At 43.5% G+C, this 19,468-nt stretch overlaps 1 protein-coding gene across 4 annotated transcripts in view; it reads left to right on the forward strand.

The window, feature by feature from the left end:
• The first annotated feature begins 403 nt into the window (after window positions 1–403).
• AGPAT4 (1-acylglycerol-3-phosphate O-acyltransferase 4) overlaps window positions 404–19,468 on the forward strand; it is a 64,869-nt gene continuing 45,804 nt past the window's right edge. For 2 of the 4 annotated variants that reach the window (XR_014943972.1, XM_015858053.2), the window contains exons 1-2: window positions 486–598; window positions 15,106–15,336. Coding sequence is in view for 3 of the 4 variants with exons in the window: in XM_015858053.2 (XP_015713539.2) it covers window positions 15,159–15,336 (178 nt within the window). In the remaining variant the exon portion in view is untranslated. Of the gene's footprint in view, window positions 599–828; window positions 1,243–15,105; window positions 15,337–19,468 lie in introns of those variants that run through there. The other 2 variants (XM_015858057.3, XM_085541404.1) reach the window with 2 other exon arrangements.

Genomic DNA, 19,468 nt, shown 5'->3' on the forward strand with positions numbered 1-19,468 from the left:
GAGGTTACTTGCTGTTTCTTATTCAGAAGCCACTTGTGACTCCACAGCCAAAGCCGGGCAGCAAACGTTTGCGCTCCCACAGGCGGCGATCACAGCGCATCAGGATACTCGCTGCTCGCCTGCATGGCTGCCACCAGCATCTCATGTTGTCCAGGCGGAGCAGCCGCTATTCTATCCCCCAATTTCTCCCTCAAGTGGTAGAAGCACACAGGTGCCCTTCACTCCGCAAGCCCGTCCTCAGAGGCCCTGCGTGCCGCCACAGCCCACTCCGTCCCATCTCTACCCCATTTCCATCCCCGCCAGGGCTCAGCCCATCACTCTCAGGGGTTGGGGCAACCTGGCTTTCCGCTCTTAGAGCCGTCCCAAAGCGGACGCCCCTGAGGTGGGGGGAGAGGTCGGGGAGGAAGTGACATGGCGGCGGGGAGGGAAGGCGAGGGGGCCAGGGAGCCGCCCGGCGGGTGGAGCCAGGCAGCCCCGCCCGAGCCGGCCGCCTCCCGGCTCGTGCAAACTAGTGGCAGTTGGCGAGCCGCGGCTCGGCGCGGTGCCGTCCGTTCCCGGCGCCTCAGCGTGCGCCCATGCCCAGGCTCGGCGGCGCCAGGTACGTGCTCTTCCCCTGGCGGCCGGAGGGCTCCTCAGGTGCGGGGCTGCGCCTCTCAAGCCGGCTGGAGCCCGGTTTGGAAACGAACAACAAAGAGCCGTCTTGCCCCAACCCATCAGCGCCGGCAGTCGGGCGGGTCGTGGGGGTGTGTGCGCGGGGTGAGGCGAGGCGCGGCGGGAGGCGGGCTGAGGGTTGCGGCCACGAGTTCCTCGGTTCATCCCCAACCCGCCGCCTCTGGGCCGGCTCTCACCCCGCTGCCGCCGCCGGCCCCGCCGCGTCTGCCGCCCAGAATCTTCCGGCGCCTCGCACCGCCCCGGGGTTTCCGTGGAAACGGGAGGAGAACGGCGGCCTCACCTCGGCGGGACGCAGCAGCCCGGCCGGGTGGTGGGGAGCGTCCCCTCTCCTCGATCCGTCTCGTCGCCCCCTGTCAGGGAGACGGGGTTGTCAGGGATACGGGAGGGGGTTGTAGTGCTGGTAGTGGTGGCGGTGGGCGCACAGCTCGGCTCGGCCGCAGTCACAGGTAGCGGGGCTGGCTGCTGTGAGCTGAGGCGTGGCGAGCGCCGGGGGACGGAGGACGGGAGCCCCTGCCTGTGGAGCTCTGCTTTCCTTCCCGCTGCCGTCCTGCCTTCCTGTGGAGGCTTCGGGTGAGGGAAACAATGGCCACAGCCGGACTGAGGTGTTGTGGCTAATAACAGCAGGCGTGGGGGAGCTCCGAGGAAGGGTTGTGAAGCTTAAGGTGCAGCCCTCTGTGTAATGTTCTTAGTGTGTGTGCTTTTAAGGCTCAAAAGGGAACAGAATTAACAGTGTCGTGTGGAGGGTTTGGGTTGTTATCATCCGTTCTTAAGTTATAACTATTTCAGTGCTACACGTAGAGCTTTAGGAGCAATGTGTATTACGCAGGTGTTTGGGACGGCATAACCTTGCTGCTGCATGGAAACTGAAATCCTTCACAAGTCGGGGGAGGATACAAGAAGCTCCCTCATGCTCCCCCCATCTCCCAAACAATCGTGAAGCTTGCAGCCATGCACCCAGCCTAGGGAGTTGTATGGGCGCTCATAGCCTCAGCTGATGCTGATAATCACTTCTCCCTGAGAGTGAGTTGTAGGGAACTAAAGCCAGCAGATAAGGAAGCAGTAGGAGTGTGGAGCAACGTAAGCTCAAGGCTGTGGCCTTCTTTCTTCACTACCTTCTCACATGGATATTAACAGTACTTCAAACACAAGCTAATTGGCATATAATATGCCAGGACTACCTTTGCATAAATGCTGACCACAGTGAGTTGATGTGCTGTAAATGTTTGCTGTCATTTACTGCCCAGCAACTTTCTCTAGCTGACATAATGCTGCGTTTTTCAGAATACATTCTGCTGTACTATGGATGAAAATCCATTTATGTTCATTGTAGGAGTTTTTATAAATTTATGCATAGTTTTGCTTTTTCCTTTTAATGATCTACATAACAATGCCTGAATAAGCTGTATCTAAAAATGAAATGGTAGCAGTGTGTTGTAGAAGAAAGAGGGCCAGAGCTCATGTGAAAGAATATATCTGAAAATATGCCTGCAATGAACAGAGGAGGCATTGTGAGCTGCTGGTGGGTAAAAGTTGCTCTTAAGCAAAGTTTGGTTGTATTATTGGTAAGCATTTAAATAACAGTGTTAGTACGTGCTCCACAAGAAGCTGTAGCATTGTATCTTCTGAGTGGAGATACTGCACAGAGGGGACAGTGCTGGCTCAGAGGCACAGAATAGGGAATAGCTCCAGGAGCAGCACCTTGACTGCAGTTCTTGAGACCCAGTAAGTGTTGGTTTGTGGGGCAGCTGTTTGCAGCAGGGCCTTGCTCTGTCCAGCCAAAACTGGGCAGTAATGAAACTGTTCAGCTTCTCAGGAAGGAGCTGTGCTTTTGGGGGGTGATTGTTGTGCATCATTTACAGCCTAACATACTTATCACAACATAAAGAAGAAAGGCTGCCTTGAAGGTGATGGGTGAGAATCGTATGGCTATACTCTGTCCCGCTGAAAAGAGGTGGTTTATTGTCTTGCTCTGTGAACCTTGCTTTTATTGCTGAAAGATGAAGGCTGGGAAGAGAGCCCCTGGAAACCTCCCCAGCCTAGGCAGGTACTGTTATGACTCTGCTGGGGCTGGCAAATGTCATTCTTGCACGTGTGTCTGCAGCCCTTAGGACTTGTATTAGCAATTTTGGTCTTTCATTTTAAAAGGTCAAACAACTGCTGCTTGATGTAGAGGAATATTTCCCTAACCAACTGCATCACCACCGCTGTTGCTTGTATATCTTGATAAGAGAGAAGAGGAACAAGAGAGCAGCAATTCATTTTAGTGCACTAAAAGATGTGCCCATCTTTTAGTCAGTGAAAGCTTTTGCAGATGTGGATCTCCTTAATTGGAGAGAAATTTGCAGAGGGCAGCTGTCTGTCCAGGTGTGTTTGTTTAGTTCTATGGGATGCAGTGGGCTTGTCTGTAAGAAGGAAACATGATTGGAGAGCAGTACCTGTATGCTCACTTGATTTCAGCACTGGTGCTGATCCTGCCTTTTCTCTACTGCTTCTGGTGAGGACTGACTTTCCCCAGTTATTCAGTTTCAGGGGCTTGGGGAAGTACATCCAGCAGTCCGTTGCTCGGTCACCATTCATATTTCGCTGTGGCTATTACCCTTATCACCTCTGACTAATGCTCCTGTGCTTCCCAGAAACTGCTGAATCATTTCATTTTCTTGTGGGTGTTTTTTTTCTTTTTTCTCTTTATTTCCCCCCTCCTCCCCTCCCTTCCTCCTCCAGTGCCTCAGAGTGGAGATGTGGTGGGGTCAAGGTGAGATCAGAAAAAGAGGAAATGGAAGTGAGTGAGAATAACTGTTCTGTGGCAAGGACAGTGATGCTGTAAAGTCTGCTCTTAGATAATACGAGGAAAGGATAATGGCCGTAGTGGTTTTCCTGAAAGGGAGCACGAGGAGTGTTAGAGGCTGGATGGGAAGGGCCAGCAGCTGTAGTGAACCCAGGGCTAGGAGATGCTGGTTTGCTATCCTGAGAGTTGTCTGCTCTTTGTTTTGAACTTAATCTTGTTGCTTCTACAACTCTGCTTTCGCCTTCAGCTCTTCTGTCTGCTTTGTTAAACTTGTAATGGCACGGCGTAACACAGAAGTCGTTTTCTGTTGCTTGCAAGTGGGCTGACCTGGCTTGAGGTTTTTGCTGTAGCATAAATAACAGGAACAGGGAAAGGCAATTAACCAGTTCTAGGCTAGAAGGAAGTTGGAGATCAGCGTGGGAAGATTTACTTGCCAGAAGTTTAGGAGCTGCAGGCAGAGACTCACATTGTTCTCTCAGGTACATGCATGATTGATTACTGTATCTGCAAAAATTTGGACAAATATGTCAGAATGTGGCATTATTTGCTTTGTATTTGATCAACAAAACCAAATGTTGGTTGTATTTCTCCAGCAGCATCCAGGTGAATGGGAAAGCTTGCTTGTACAGATTCAGTTGGCAGATCACACAATCTTCTTTCACCTCTCAAAGAATAAGGGGACATCTAACTGAAAACTTGTTTGTAGAGACAGGAAAAGAAAATGTTTGGGGGAAATCCATGTGTAGAAATTGCACATGAGGGCTACTGTGTGAAAGTAAATAACGTCCTACTCCTGCTCCTTTCTCTGGGCTCTTTCTTCACGTATTGTTGTTTTTCTCTTATTTCCCAAAGTGCTGAAAAGTGTGGTAATATTGTTAGTGCAGATGCTTCTTTGCACTTCTGGAAGCACTCTGTGTAGCAGCCTACTCTTGAAAATGACTTTGCCATGGGTGGTTTGCAAAGGGTTAATAGTGCTTTAGTTGATTTTATGGTTCTGTGGATGTGTTTAGACAGTGTTGAAGCTTGCACAGACATTTAGTATCTTTTCTTTGATCTAGTACTAGCGAAGATTACATTAAAAACAATTCAGTAACATCAGTGTCGCCAATTCAATAGGCACTAGGCAGCAGGGATACCACTATCTTCCCACAACCAACAAATGTAAAACAGGCATCTAGAGGAGCAAAGTAATTGAAAGAGACCATCCTTTCTTGTCACCCTATGGTGATCACAGAATCACAGAATGACCCGGGTTGGAAGGGACCTCAAGGCTCATGTAGTTCCAACCCCCCTGCCTGGCAGGGCCACCAAACATACACCTTTACTAGATCAGGTTGCCCAGGGCCCCGTCCAACCTGGCCTTGAACACCTCCAAGGACGGGGCATCCACAACCTCCCTGGGCAGCCTGTTCCAGGGCCTAACCACTCTCCTAGTGAAGAACTTCCCCCTAACATCCAACCTAAATCTTCCCTCTTTTAACTTAAAACCATTTCTCTGTGTCTTGCTAAGATTGATTGTGATGGACACAATAAGGATATAAATAAGCGGAAGGATAACTAGGAGTGTATGGATCCTAAATTCATTGAGGCTTTGTTGTGTTGCTGCCTAGTTTTCACATGGATATGTGTAATCCTCTGAAAGCGAGCGTAAGTACTGCATTTCTCCTGAGATGGGACAAAAGAGCTTCATTCTGAAATGGAGCCTTGTCCCTGTTCCTGTGTTCATTTCAAATTACCAGGACAAAGGCTCAAAGCCAGGCTTTTAAAAGGGTTTAGGCACCTGAAGTTGTGCAGAGAAAATCTGGGTAGGTATTGACATACTTAATTTCCTTCCTAGAAAGTTTGTTAAAATGCTACTGGATTCTTACCAGAACTGTAACATTTTGGCACACCTGCAAGTCAATGCAGGTCAAGTAAATGCACCATCTCCAAATAAATCATTTTAATGGAAGTCTATGGCTTTGACTAGCTGTAACTTTAGGTACTGAGAATACACTGATTAATTCTATGACACTTGGCAGTTTCTGGGGGATAATGTGCAACGAGCAAAGCTTGTTGAGAGATTTCTTCTGGCTTCAGCAGGATTTGAATGAGGACCAAAATGAAACTTCCCTTTATTATTGGACTTGATAAAGCCCGTGTCTGTGATAAAGGCTTTTATTCTCTGAAATTTTCAGATTAAATCCATCTGCTGGGGGGCTGATGACGGGGCAGAGTGAGGAGGCTGGCTGAGTTCTGAGTTTACTATGTAGCAAAGTGGTTCTGAAGCAGGTCTTTGAGGTGGAGAGGAGTGAAAATTGATGCAGAGTATGACCAGTGAAGAATGGTAAAAAGCAGTTACCGTTATTTATTTGTTGTTTTGTTGTGTTGGGGTTTTTTTAACATGGCATCCGAATGTCTGATTGCTTGGTGTGTGGCTGCAGCTGAGCCTTTTGCTGACACTAGAATCTTGTTTTCTTGGGAGGGGGACATGCCAAAAAAATCTCAGCTGTAAGACTCACGTGTTTCTAAGTATTGGGTGTTACCTCTCTGAGGTAGAAGTTGCTTTTCTTGGAACAGTCCATCTGGACGCTTCCCTGCTGCAGGCATGGAAAATACAATAAGAAAGTATTTTCCTGTGATTGGTATGTTACATCTTGTACAGACACCGCCATTTCAGTTGTAGTGTGTGACTTTCATAAAGGAGAAATTCAGGTACTTCACAGTATCACAGTCTCGTGCGGGTTGGAAGGGACCTTAGAGATCATCGAGTCCAACCCCTGGGATTCGAGCCTCTGTGTAGCAGAGCAGCACTTCTACCACTTGCACCACAGGGGGATTCAAACCCGGGCCCTCTGGTGTTGCAGTGCGGTATTCCTTCATACTCTTCAGTGTCATGTGCCTACATAAAGCCACATTTAATTAATACTTGGAGGTGAACAAAGATAAGTCCTGCTAAACAAAAGATTTCCTTTTTTTTTGTTTAGCATTCCTTCAGTATTCAAAGAGCATATTAATGAATACCCTTTCATATTAATTAAAAATATGCAAATAGATTAGCTGAAGGATCCAGTCCTTCAAAATTAAAAAAATGAAAAAAAAATCCAACCAACCTGACAGCTCACTGGATTTGTAATCAGGTGGATGGTGCTTCTCATTTCCAGCACTGCTAATTGTATCTTGTGATTCATCCTGGAAGCTTTTGGGTCCCCTCACGAAAGAGGTCAGCACTGTTCCCTCACACCCCTGCAAAGAGGAAGCATGGTGGGCGCTGCCTGGCCCATGTGCCTTGGCAGCACCTGGGTCTGCAGAGGGGGGCAGAACTGTAGCTTTAAATGCTTGTTGGATACAGACAGTGACGGAGATCTGCATTTGTTGTGTTCACATGCACACAACATCATCAATTTGGTATGAAAGCTGTACGTTCTAGTTCGTGGCACAGCTCCATCTAAATTGCTGAATACTCAATTCTTGTTTCTTGAGGAACAGAAATATGGAGGGAAAATAGAGGCCATTAGATGAGTACACACATCCTAGTTTGAGCAATCTGCATTTATACTTCTTACTTTGTCTGTTGCTGCTGAAGATCCCCGGGGTGTTGGGTGCATCCTTTCGTGTTGTTTGAGCCTCCAGTACTTTGTCAGCAAGCTGATCACTCACTGAAGTATGTTGGTAGAAGTGTGTTTTGAGGCTTTTGCATATTTGTTTGTTTTTGGAGGAGGAGAGTGCCAGATAACAGTAATACATGGTTCTAGTTACCTCTGACTAAGCACTTAATGTTGCCTATGGAGACTTGAGAGTGGATACGACATTGGCTGCAAGTACATGATACAGATACTTGTCTTGGACTCTGTGTGTTCACCTCAGCTACATGTGAGGAACTGTCCAAGTCACTTACATCTGTCAGAGTTTAGTTCACACCCTGCTTCGATTCTTATGTATTTTCTTGTAAGGTTGTGTTTGTTGTTTAGTTCTGCTCTCATGCTCAATCTCTAAATTTGCCTGGCATGCATGTCGCCCTTGTTGGCAGGATACATAACTTGTTGGATTGGTGGATGTAGAGAAAGTAAGAGGAATCAGAGGAACTTTGTGGTATACAGAACTGAACTGTGAGTCCTTCAGCTCTTAAGTATCTTCATGCAGCTCTTTTAGTTTATCCTGAGGAAAAAGCAAATAGTTGCGATTTTGAGAAATATATATTTTTGTGAAGTATTAAAATCCAGGAACCTGAGTGGGGAAACAATTCTTGGCATACAGGAAAGAAGCAACGTGCCTTCTACTGCCATTTTTGTCAGTGTCCTATCCTGCAGCCCACATGACGGCTGTGCTTCACCCAGCTGTATTTTTTTGAGTATTTGTTTAGGGGTCTGGAGATGTGCTTAACTTCAAGGAGTTTACCCTCGCCAAATAAATGCTTTCCTCAACATCAAGCTCTGCTGTCCCTATGTTTCCTAAACTCAGCACCCCCAGGAGTTCTAGACTGCCCAACTTTAGATGTAAGCCCAGCTCCCTTTGGTACCCTCTTTCAGCTTCCTACTCTCTGAATATTTAATTCTCCTGGAAGAAGAAGTAAGATTGAGCTGCTGTTCACCTAAGCTTGGCAGTAGCTCTCCATCTTGCAGTCTCTTTTCTGCACTGTGTGTGCAGACACTGTGTGTCCTTAATAGCCAGTTTCCCCTTGTGTGATTCCTTTCCATGCAGTAAAGGGGCAAGACCTGGGGCTGTCAGGGCAAGCAGCAGCTAAGCAGTATTTTACCAGCAGGCAACGTGCAAACAGGGATGAAGAACTCATATTCTGGCAGGCTGGAAGGGCTGGCATGGCTGTCTTGCCCTGACATTAGATCATAGCAGGAAGAAAATAGAAAGGGGGAAAAATCTTGGGTTACTTTTGTCTCTTTAGTTTGGGCTCTCGGATGCTTATTTGCCTCTGTGCTTAACAAAGATAAACTAAAATTCAGTTTTATAGTATGCTGACTTCACACTGATGGTTAAACTTCATCACACTGTTCATTCACTCCCCCTCCTCGAAGCAGTGAGGGAGAAAGCAGGATATAAAGAGGTTCAAGGGTTGAGGTGAGGGCAAGGAGATCGCTCAGCTGTTACTGTTGTGGAGTAGACAGACTCGGCATAGGGTGATTAATATAATTTATTACCTAACTGACTAGAGCAGTGAGAACTGAAAGTGAATTAAAGACTTTTCTCTTTCTGCCCTCCATCTGTCTCCTCCCATTCACCCTCTTCTAGCTCTTCCCTCTGAGCAGTACAGAGGAACAGAGAATGGGGGCTGCAGTCAATCAGTAAAGTTCTGTCTCTGCCACTCCTCCTTGATTGCTGCCAGCTCCACTGGGGAGTCTTTCCTGAACTGACCATGTGTGGGCAGCCCCAACACAGTTCTGTACCGCAGGGCCTATCCTTCAGGACTGGAGTGGTCCTCATGGGCTATGGCCTGGGGCTTTCCGTGGGCTGCAGTTCCTTCAGGCCTCATCCTCTACTGCACCGCAGGCTCCTCCATAGTTGCACGTGGAAATCTGCTCTGCGTGGTGCCCAGGGGCTGCAGGGGGCAGCTTGCTCCACCGCGGGTATCCCTGGGCTGCAAGGAGCTGCTGCTCTGTGCCTGGAGCACCTCCTGCTGCACTGACCTTGGGGCCTGGAGGGCTGTTTCTCTTGTATTTCTCATTCATCTCTCCCTACTGCTGTCACACATCAGTTTTCCCCTCTCTTAAATCTGCTTTCCCAGCAGTATGCCTGGTGTCACTCATGGCTCAGCTGTGGCAGTGGCAGGTCCCCTTTGAAGCTGGCTTGGTGCTGCTCTCTGAGCTCACGAGGGGCAGCTTCTGGGCTCTATTCACACAGGCTATCCCACCACTGCCAAAATCTTACTGCGTGAGCCCAGTACGTATATCAAGTCTCTAAGCTGGAAATTCTGAAACTTGCTGGTAGATAGTATTCATTCTTCAGCCTTCAGAACAACCAAATGGACTGATCTCTCCTTTGAAGCTGTGCGGGTTACAAAATAAGCAGTTTAGGAATGTGTGACCTCTCAGGAAAGCTGAAAAGCTTTCTGGAGTTTCTGTAATTGGAGGGAAAAGGTGTAAGATATGCTCAAATGTTTCCCCACTCTGGAGCTTTTCTGAAGAGGTGATACTTTGGTAGTTGCCTTTAGGGGAGAGGGAGAAGTGATTCACAGAATCACAGATCACAGAATTGTAGGGGTTGGAAGGGACCTCTAGAGATCATCAAGTCCAACCCCCCTGCCAAAGCAGGCTCCCTACACCACGTCACACAGGTAGGCGTCCAGGCCGGTCTTGAATATCTCCAGAGAAGGAGACTCCACCACATCCCTGGGCAGCTTGTTCCAATGCTCTGTCACCCTCACCATAAAGAAGTCCTTCTGCACATTCGTGCAATTCAAACCCTGATGAAGCATGAAGCGTGTAGGTGTAACCCTTCTGAATTTATTTTTTTTTGTCATGGCATGTATAGATGCATGCCCCTTGAAAGCAAATACACCTATGGACACAGCCTTGTTGTTGCTGACTTTTGATGCTCACTAATAGGAGGAGCACAAGGGCTTCCTGCGACTGCCTTGCCTATACATTCCGTATACAGAAACAGTGTTTAGATGAACTATGGTATGAGATACAATGCTGCTATCTCCGCTGACCTGATGGCAACTGAAAGGCATTTAGAGGCCGTTCAGAAACTGCTGTAATCTGACTTGTGCTTACTCTTCTCTATCCAAGAATCTGATTTAGACAAGAAAATACAAGAATAGGCGTCATCATTGTATGCTTGTTTTTCCTTAACTTGCAGCAGAGCATTGAAGTTTTAAGCACTATCACTTTATCAAAGAGTAGACGTGAGCAAAAACCTCTGTGTAGGCTTGTTACATGCTTTTCTGACATGAACAATTATCAATGCTGTCCTGCCTATAGTTGTAGGTGCGTACAATGTTAGCTTAGCCCAAATGCCAGTGTGAATAAATTCTGAATGAGGTGGGTGATAGTTCTCAGCTTCATTCCCATGCTTCCTGTGAAAGTGCAAACAGTTTTATTCAATAAGATGAGCCCTAGTTGTAGTCTGAAATCTCCTGTGGACTCTGAAGTACTACGTGGTGGTGTTAATTGGCAGCAGCCTCTGCCAGAAGAGAGATGTTCACCTTATTTACCGTTGGTGTCATGTTGCCTTGTCTTTTCTGTGTCCTCCTGACCATTTTTTTCCAAGTGGAAGGGAATGCAGAGACCAGTTGAAGTAGAAAAAAGAGTGGACCTTGCTGAAGAATGGAACTAGGGGAAGAATTGGAGAGAATGAATGATTGCGGAATCTTCTTGTAAACCTTATCGTGTGACCTTTTTATCACGTGAATAGACGCTTGTTCCCAAGACAGACGTTTGAGGTTTGAGTCTTTTGTTTCGTATCCAACTGAATACTGTTACTAAAGAACATTCCTATCTGTTTCTGATGTGCTGGCTGGCCATTTTCTTCTAAGGGGTGTCTGATAGAAGAGAGCTTCTTGGCAGCAATCCGATCTTAATAGCTTCTGAGAAAGTGCATCAATTGGCCCTTTTGTTTCGTAAAAGATTGCTCTAATTTTCAGCCTTTATCTATAAGGAAATCAGTGTAGTTTATTAAACTAACGTCATGGATTAAGAATTAAAGAGCTGATCCTTTTATCACTTAGACCAGTGTAACATTGATGTTACCCATGAGGAACTTAAGTAAGGCTGAGCACATGGGAAGAGTTCCTGTGAACTCTTAGAAAGCTTCTAGACCTCTGACAAGATCAGACTTGATTCTTGAACATTAATTTTCAGCTACTTTATAGCCTGTGCAAAGAATGAGCTGCTTTTCTTGGAGTTTGAGTAATGGAAATAGTCCTGTCACATTGAAACTAATCTTATAAAGAATAAGTTTGTGAGCAAATAAAATAGTGAACGAGCGCTATGTAGGAAAAAATAACTTTCATTTAATCAGAGGAGAAATTTAATCTCTGCTCACATTACTTCTCAGAAAACTAAAATACCAGCGGTAATGTCTTCTTCCTTTTTCTGGTGAGTTGGATTACGTTCATTTCAGTGGTGCTGCTTAAGTAGTTTTAGTTTACATGCAAAACGTTTCATGGGAGCTTTACAGAATTGAAATGTCGTGTCTGAAGTATGAGTGTGAGGAAGAAATGAATTTTAAATATTCCACTGTGGCTTCATCAAACAATAAGAAAGAAAATACGTTTTATCATAGTCAGTTCATCAGTGTCTCTTTTCATTCTGTGAAGCTTTGTTTTATAGACTCAACAAGAAGTAAATGATGCACATAAAATGTAAGATTTTGATGTAGTTTAACCACTTTTGCAGGGCTAAAAGCAAACTGATGTACTGGCATCATGGTTTCTTCCTGCTCAATGACTGTCAGACAATCAACTGCTTTTCCTCTTCATAAATACTGTCAATCAGCTGTTTAGAACTGAAGGATTTTGTTGATCTTATCAAATAGTGAGTTTCCAGATCTCCACTGTAAGCAAGCCATGCTTTCATTTTATTTCATGGGTGGTTCTTTGGGTATGTTCTCTTCTGATCTTTGTGAATTAAACAGGCCAAGTAGTGCAAAAAGCTTTTACCAGTTTTAACCAAGGACAGGAGGATAAAACCAATCATTGTGGTTTCAGGCATTTTGCAGTCTTTGAAGCCATCCATTTGTAAGCCACTGTTTTCTTTCAATCTAACAGTTTTAAATAAATGATATCATTCTGATACTCAAAAAAGTGATATAGTCTGAATTAAATAAGTATTTTATTTATTTTTCATTGTATATTCATTCAAAACATGGTTTTACTACTTTTATATTTTCCCTCTGTTCAGTATTTGATTCTATGCTGATAGTGTGAGACAGAGGGCTCCAGGATGAATCATTACAACCATTTCTGCTAGACAGCATTTCTCATTCTTTTTAACTTTCAGCAAAAACAAGGTGTTCAGGCAAAGCCATGCTAATAAATTGCCTGCCATCCTAAGAAGCGTATCTGTAGCACATAGCTGGTCAAAGCTGGAAAAGATTTTTGCAAGTATAATGGCAGTGCTTACTACAATGAGCGCAGGCCTTCCCTGCAGTTCTGAGCTACAGATGGTGTCTGCTTTGATATTGAATAGTACGGCAAGATAAAGGAACAATGTCTGTAATACACAAAGGGCACATTTTTAACTGCTAATAATGGGCTTGGGACTGCCATAAACACTTTATATAAATCATCCCACAGCACAGATTCCCTTTCTTAAATTTTGCTTCATCTTCCTTGTGGTTGAAGACCTGGCTGAATATCTTCCTATTGCTTTGTGGCAATTCTTGTGTGTAAGCATATTCTTGTAGTAAGCATAGTCAGCAAGGGCAGTAAAATAAATGTTTCAGGACACTGATTTAGACTCACTGCTTCACATAATGCAGCCTTGTATAAACTAGAAAGATGGGCCTTAAGATTTTTTTTTTTTAATCAGTTAATTCCCTGGGATGCTGACAGCTGCTGTTCTGTTAGTGCCTGTGGTTGGCATATTCAGACATACTATCTCAGGGCTTCCTTCCTGGGCAAACTCCTGTGCCTCACAAGGAGAAATGGTTTAGGAAGGGAGCAGCGTGGCAACACCTCCTCCTTACCCACATTTGAAAGACCAGGGTATTGATTACTGTGAGATCGTGACTTCATATTTATTTTCTCCTAACAACTGAGCCAGGAGTTGGCGGTCATGATGGCTGCAGAGGTTCAGTATGGTTTTTGACAGGCTGGTATACTTGGCAAGAGGACATTTCCTCTGGATTCTCAGCTGCTAATGTTGGATTGTTCATTTCCAAAATTGTACAGACCATTTGATGTAACCTAAGAGCTGGTTTTCTGGAAACACTGCTGGGTCAGGGGTTAGTGCTGCTGTTGATGTTTCCTTTCTGGGTTTATGGAGCATAACTGTTGGAGTTACAGTGTCAAGGAATAATTGAACAAATTGTGTTTATGGTGCGTAGTCAAGCTTTTATTCTTCTGCCAAAACCAACTGGTATTTGGATGGAACAAGGGAACAAGTTAGTAAAGCTGGAAGCTGCTGCTACCTCTTGGTTTGGGAGCATGGTCAGAACAGCACGTAGAAGAAGGTGAAAAAACACAAAGCTGCAACATTTGTATTTATTTTCAGTAGACAAGAATGAAGTGATTGTGCAGAAGTTTTTGTTTGTAATAACCTTATGTGAAGGAAATGAGTCATTAATCTCTTCTGCAATGGGGCAGAAAACTTTTGGGTTTTTATCCTCCTCTGATAACACTGGAGTCTTAGGCTGTGTACGTACTAAGGAATACTGCTCAAAATCAGTAGAGCTACTCTCGTGCCTATCATCAGTGTACTTCTCTGTTTTCTGGAATGGAAACACACACATACACTACCATGTACACACTGTACATTTAAAGACCCTTTCTTGATTATGCATGTGCTGCCCAGGGTGGTGGTGGAGTCACTGACCCTGGAGGTGTTCCAGGAACGTTTGGGCGTTGTGTTGAGGGACGTGGTTTAGTGAGCACTGTTGGTGATTGGTGCATGGTTGGACTGGGTGATCTTGTGGGTCTTTTCCAACCTTGGTGATTCTATGATTCTGTGTACTCAGGAAGTGCTCTGGGATGCACTGAAGGCTGTGGGATCTCTGATATATTGGATGTCTTTCTTTAATTAAATAAAAGAAGAAAATTTTGTTCCTACCCCTGCTAGTACTGTACAATTGTAGTTAAGCTTCCTGGTTTGCCAGTTCGTTTAAATAAGGTTGCACAGAAATCTCATAGTATCAATTGTTAAACAAATATGGCTTAAAAAAATAAAAGCCAGCAGTGTTTTGGACTTCCGTATGTATATGCAAGTAAAGCAAACCTTTGGTAAAGTTATCTGAAAGTAAATAGTCCCAAATAGAGTGAAAGTTGGAAACACCTTTTTAGGGTGTTGCATAAAGCAGCCACGTGAGGTTACTCAGAGTCGCACACACACATACAGTTGTTTATAGCAATGTGGAAGGTACTGTATGCCCCCCAGGTTTGTGGGAAATGCATGGAGTAGTTTTGAATGGGAAATAAATATCAGGTTAGAAAGAATACCAAACATTAAAGAGAGGCCATGGAACCTTAATAAAGAAGTATCCTACTGTGGGTGTGGTGAAAGTCCCAGCTGTGATACAGTTCTTTGGGTAAAAGTATCATTAACACTGGCAGAAAAACACTTAGCAAGCTTTTGTTGAAACAGCACACTCCAAGACTTGCAGGTTTTGGAGCTGCTCTTAAATATAGCAAAGGCCACAGCATGTGTCTTATAAAGTACTGACAATTCAAAATGTAAGTGGTTTGTTTTGCTCATTTTTTAACAGCGAAGGCCTGATAGAGGAGCATTACACTGTGTGGAATGGAGTCGCATGCTTATGTGTTTTGTAGAATTAGAATTGAAATGCGAAAATTTGTTTCCAAAGCCAAACGTAAATCAATACAGTAATATGATGTTCTCTATCCATGTTTACTCTTGCAAATGTTTTAATCAGGCCTTATTCTAAATAAAGACATTGACTTTCTTTTGGATGTTTAAATTTGCAGTGGGACATATGTATTAATCTGTTTGTGGAATAAAAATGCACTCTGTAACTGCTGATACTATTTGATTTTGCAGGTTGTCTTCTGAATTTTGGGTCTGAAGGTACCTTCTTACTTTCTCAGCAAATCATGGACATCGTTGGCTTTCTGAAGTCTCAGTTCATTTGCCACCTGCTGATCTGCTACATATTTATAGTGTCAGGACTGATCATTAACTTCATTCAACTCTTTACACTTATACTTTGGCCAATCAACAAGCAACTGTTCAGGAGGATCAACTGCAGGCTGGCTTACTGCATTTCAAGCCGTAAGATTTTATTTTGTTTTTATTTTGTTTCAAGCTATTTTCATATTTTGTTTTGAGGGAATCATTAAAAAGTCTGAAATAGATGTCAAAGTAACAAATATAAAGATCATTAGTTCTTCCTACAGTGCTTGCATTTGTGTGGAGAGGTGTATGCATTGTTGAAATATACTGTTCTGCTGAAATGTTTTGCTCTTTGATATTGGGATATTTGCTTAACTCAGAATAATGAAGAAAGACTGCCTCTTGTTTGACTATTAATCATGTTTCATTAAGCTAAATGAAAAATAACGACCAACTAACAGCATACCTCAGTGACATGCACTGTCTATAGGTTTGCATCATTAACAGTCATTTCTGATAGCGCTTTCAATCTCTTTATTATGCATGATTTTGTTTTTGATCTTTGTAAAGCTTTCATATGTGGATGCTATTCAGAAATGGGAAGTAGTTTTAAAAAAACAAAACACCAATTCAATATGCTGCTTTCTTAAGCCACTTGTAAATTGTTTGCTTGAATAAGCATTTCATCTTAACCTGCATCTTGATGTACTTGGTATAAGCATGTAGTTTATAATGTACATTACAACAGGTAGCTTGTAAGTGTTAAAAGAAATGGGAGTCTCTAGGGGAGTGGAGAACATATGCTCAGGGTATAACTTTAGTAAGACCAAATCTGTACAGCTGCTGGGAGTTGTGATGACTCACTGGCTGTTGACTAATCGATCCAGTACGATGACTGAGATCTACATCCTTTTATTTCTTCTCTGTTAATAGGAAGTGGGTAGAACTTCCACCCATAAGGAGTGGATTATCAGAGCATCTCAGTAATATCACTATGCTTATATATTTGTTTTTAAAGAGCTATGGCAGAGCTCCAGCAATGATTTACAGTAGTGTAACTCCTGACTTTAACATAATTGCTATCAACTTGCAGCACAGTGCCATCTCACCAGAAGCTGTTAACAAATACAGAAGTGTCCCTTTGTCTAATAGTTATGTGTGCTGTTAAATGTGTCCGTGTTCTTGAGTAATTGATCTGGGCCTTTCCAGGACTTGAAAGTGGACTCTAAAAGTGAAACTGTTAAAAACTGTGTGCCTTATGAGGCTCCCTAAAGATGATCTGAATATGTTGCTGTCAATGGCGAGTAAGTTATGGGTGGTTTCATATGAAGAAAACAGCCATCCAACACCATGATTAAGAGCTGCGTTGCAGGAGTACAGCAAAATGCTTTCCTCCAGGCTACCTACTCACTACTAGGAACCTGAGAAGGGGGAAGCATGGTAAGTGATTGTAATTAACCACTTGAGGGAGAAATCTGCCACATATCTCAAGCTGGAGGCTGTTGGAGATTATTTTTCTCTCATCAGTGAGTCTGCTATGCAACTCTTCAAAGCATGGCTTTTCAAACAGACTTTTGATTCAGATTTCAAAGCTGCATCAGTATGTATGAGCCCAAATAAATTGCAGGTACTGTCTTATTATTTCTGTGATAAATGGACGAATGTCATAAAGGAATTTCACATTTGTTGTCCATTTGTATGTTCCTGAAGTAGTGAGTTTGCAAGTAGTATTTGTTTTAATGTGTAAACAGTGCCATGAGTGTGGCCAAGTTTTCACTTTTTTTTCTGGTGGCACAGAATATATTTGAAGCCATGGAATACAGGAAACAACACGTGTAAATTTTCCTTTAGGACAGAAGAGATTTTTTGTAGCGATATTATTTTTAATGCAATACCTTCTGCCTCATTCAGCCTTTTGGCTACTTGATACAGAGACATCAGAGTTGAGAGTCTCCAAGTTGAAGCCTTTAGCTGCCCTCAGCATGGTTCCATCTATACCTGAGGCTGGTCGCTATGTAAATAAGAGCATGTAATACTATATGCTTGTTCTTGGTTGGAAAGATGGCTTTTTATACAGGGTTGCTAATCTAGCCTTTAGTCTCCAATGGAACAGGTTGTGTGGTGAGATTTCTGCCCAGTCATGCAGGTTAAAGACAGTTATTTGAGCTTTACAACAGAGTTCTGCAACCTGGTAAATGACTCACCTGTATCTGAGTGAAGTTTGAAAAGGGGAAAGTGACACTTCATTAAAAAAGGTGTTTGAAAGAACTGCAGTAGATCAGTTAGTCAAAACTGATGTGTTTTTGTAGTAGTTTATGTGTAATATAATTACTTTTGGGGGGCATTGGTGTGCTGATGAACACATATGACTTGCAGAATCAAACTAGAGCAACAACTTGGATTTAAGGGAAGGGAGCAGAACTGCATATTGTTGATTCCAGTTACTGAAAGCGTCTTCAAACCAATTGTGAATCATGAGTTGGTCAGATAGGGAGAGTTTAGCTTCTGTAGTGACCTAATTTATTGTGTTTTAGAGATGTGGATACTTTCTGATGTCAGTATTATTGGCATCTATATTTTTATTACTTAAAAATATTGGTTCTGTTAAATAGGCTGTGGATTTTTTGGTGGGATTGGTTTGTTTCTTTTGTTGTGGCATTTTATGAAATTGGAACTGGTGAAAAGTTCTTAATTGCATTGGATGCTTTGTTCAGCTCTGGTCTCTTTCTCTTCAAATGGTCACCATTCACCAGACTGTAATTTGGGCTGCTTTTAGATGTCCAAATTACTTTATGTGTGTTACTGTGAATAAACTCTCTCTTTTTTATCTATTGACTCCTTTGACAGTTATCTGCAAGGGAGTGATTAGTTGTAGTGTTCCTTACCCTGTATGCCTCAGTGCTTACTGGAGAATGTTAGTTGCAGAGAGTGGGTAGATTAAACTAGCCAAGAGGAAAACTTGTTGATTCTTTTGTCTGTGTTGCTCTTGAGAAGTGCCAAGAGTTACACAACTTCTGTTATATTTCAAATGTAAGAGAAAAGAAGACCTTTGGGCTTAGGACTTTCAGTCAATGTTTTCTGGCTCTCAGTGTGTGTTCACCTACTGATTCAATTATCTGTTAAATGTCTGTAAAATGTCAGCCCTGATAAGTTCTTCCTGATGCTGAACTCTGCAAAGTGCAGCTCTAGTGGGGAAACTGAGCACTGCAAAACTGTGCAAGATCGTAATAAGTTTTAAAAATAAGTGCATTTGGAAAATGGCATTGGAATATAGGTTAGGCAAGCAGTCAGTCTTATTTTCTATTTTTAAATAATTTAGGGGCACTTTGTCCTCGGTCTCTTCTTCCAAAAAATGAAGAGTCGAGGAGTATGCAGAGGAAGGAAGTGCAGAACACATCTCAGTTCTTGTTGATGCTTGTACCTAAATTGGAAGAGATGGGAATATGTTTACCTCCTTGTTATCTGAGGAAAGCAAAGCACCACAGAGGGTATGCACAGCTCTTCTGCACTAGCCTGTGAAGCTGGCCAAACTTGTAGAGAGAGAGTTGGCCATAGCGCTATGTGTGCACATGGCTGTGCAGCTTCTGTAGGCAGTGGGTGAATGATTTGTACATCCAGAACTAGCTTGTGCTTCGGAAGCTGGTGCAGTGCTACTGCAGGGTGAGCAGAGTATGCTGGGCACCTGTTGGCTGCATGGGACATAACTGCCGAGTGCGGAGACTGAGATATACACGTTGGATGAATGGCTTCTTTAATGGTGTTGGGTGTGCTTACTCAGGAATGTATTTGGCTATGAGTGGAGCAGTGATTGATAATTTGTCCTCTTTCTGCCTCTGTTTTGGTAGAAAGTTAGCTTCTCTTTCTGTTGAGAAGTCTGTGCTCCTCACTTGAATAGCTAACTGGCCTTCCACTGACTATCAGCCCAAGGTGAACTTTGCACTGCATAAATGGAAGATCTGCCAAGAAGAGTACGATTGTGTGGAAGGATGCATAAGGGGTTTAAAAACAATTGTCTTAGCTTCTAATTTGCCTTTATAAATTAATTATAGTAGTACTAATAGCTGTTCTTGTGCTTTGAAAGAGATGTTATTACACCTCTGGGTAAAGTTACAGTGTGTTGGCTGCAGTTTGTAAATCTCTCAGAGGGGAAGGCCCTTCTTTGCATGCAAATGGGCACCCCTGATACCTTCTTACAGACTGCAGAGAAAACAAGATGGAAATTGATTCTTCTTATAACTGAGCATTCCAGAAACAAAATCAGGTGAAACTGAAAACTGCTTCAGGCTTGTCA

Source organism: Coturnix japonica, chromosome 3 (genome assembly GCF_054131305.1).
Source record: "Coturnix japonica strain WE chromosome 3, WE-NBRP24, whole genome shotgun sequence".
In the NCBI taxonomy this organism is placed as follows: domain Eukaryota; kingdom Metazoa; phylum Chordata; class Aves; order Galliformes; family Phasianidae; genus Coturnix; species Coturnix japonica.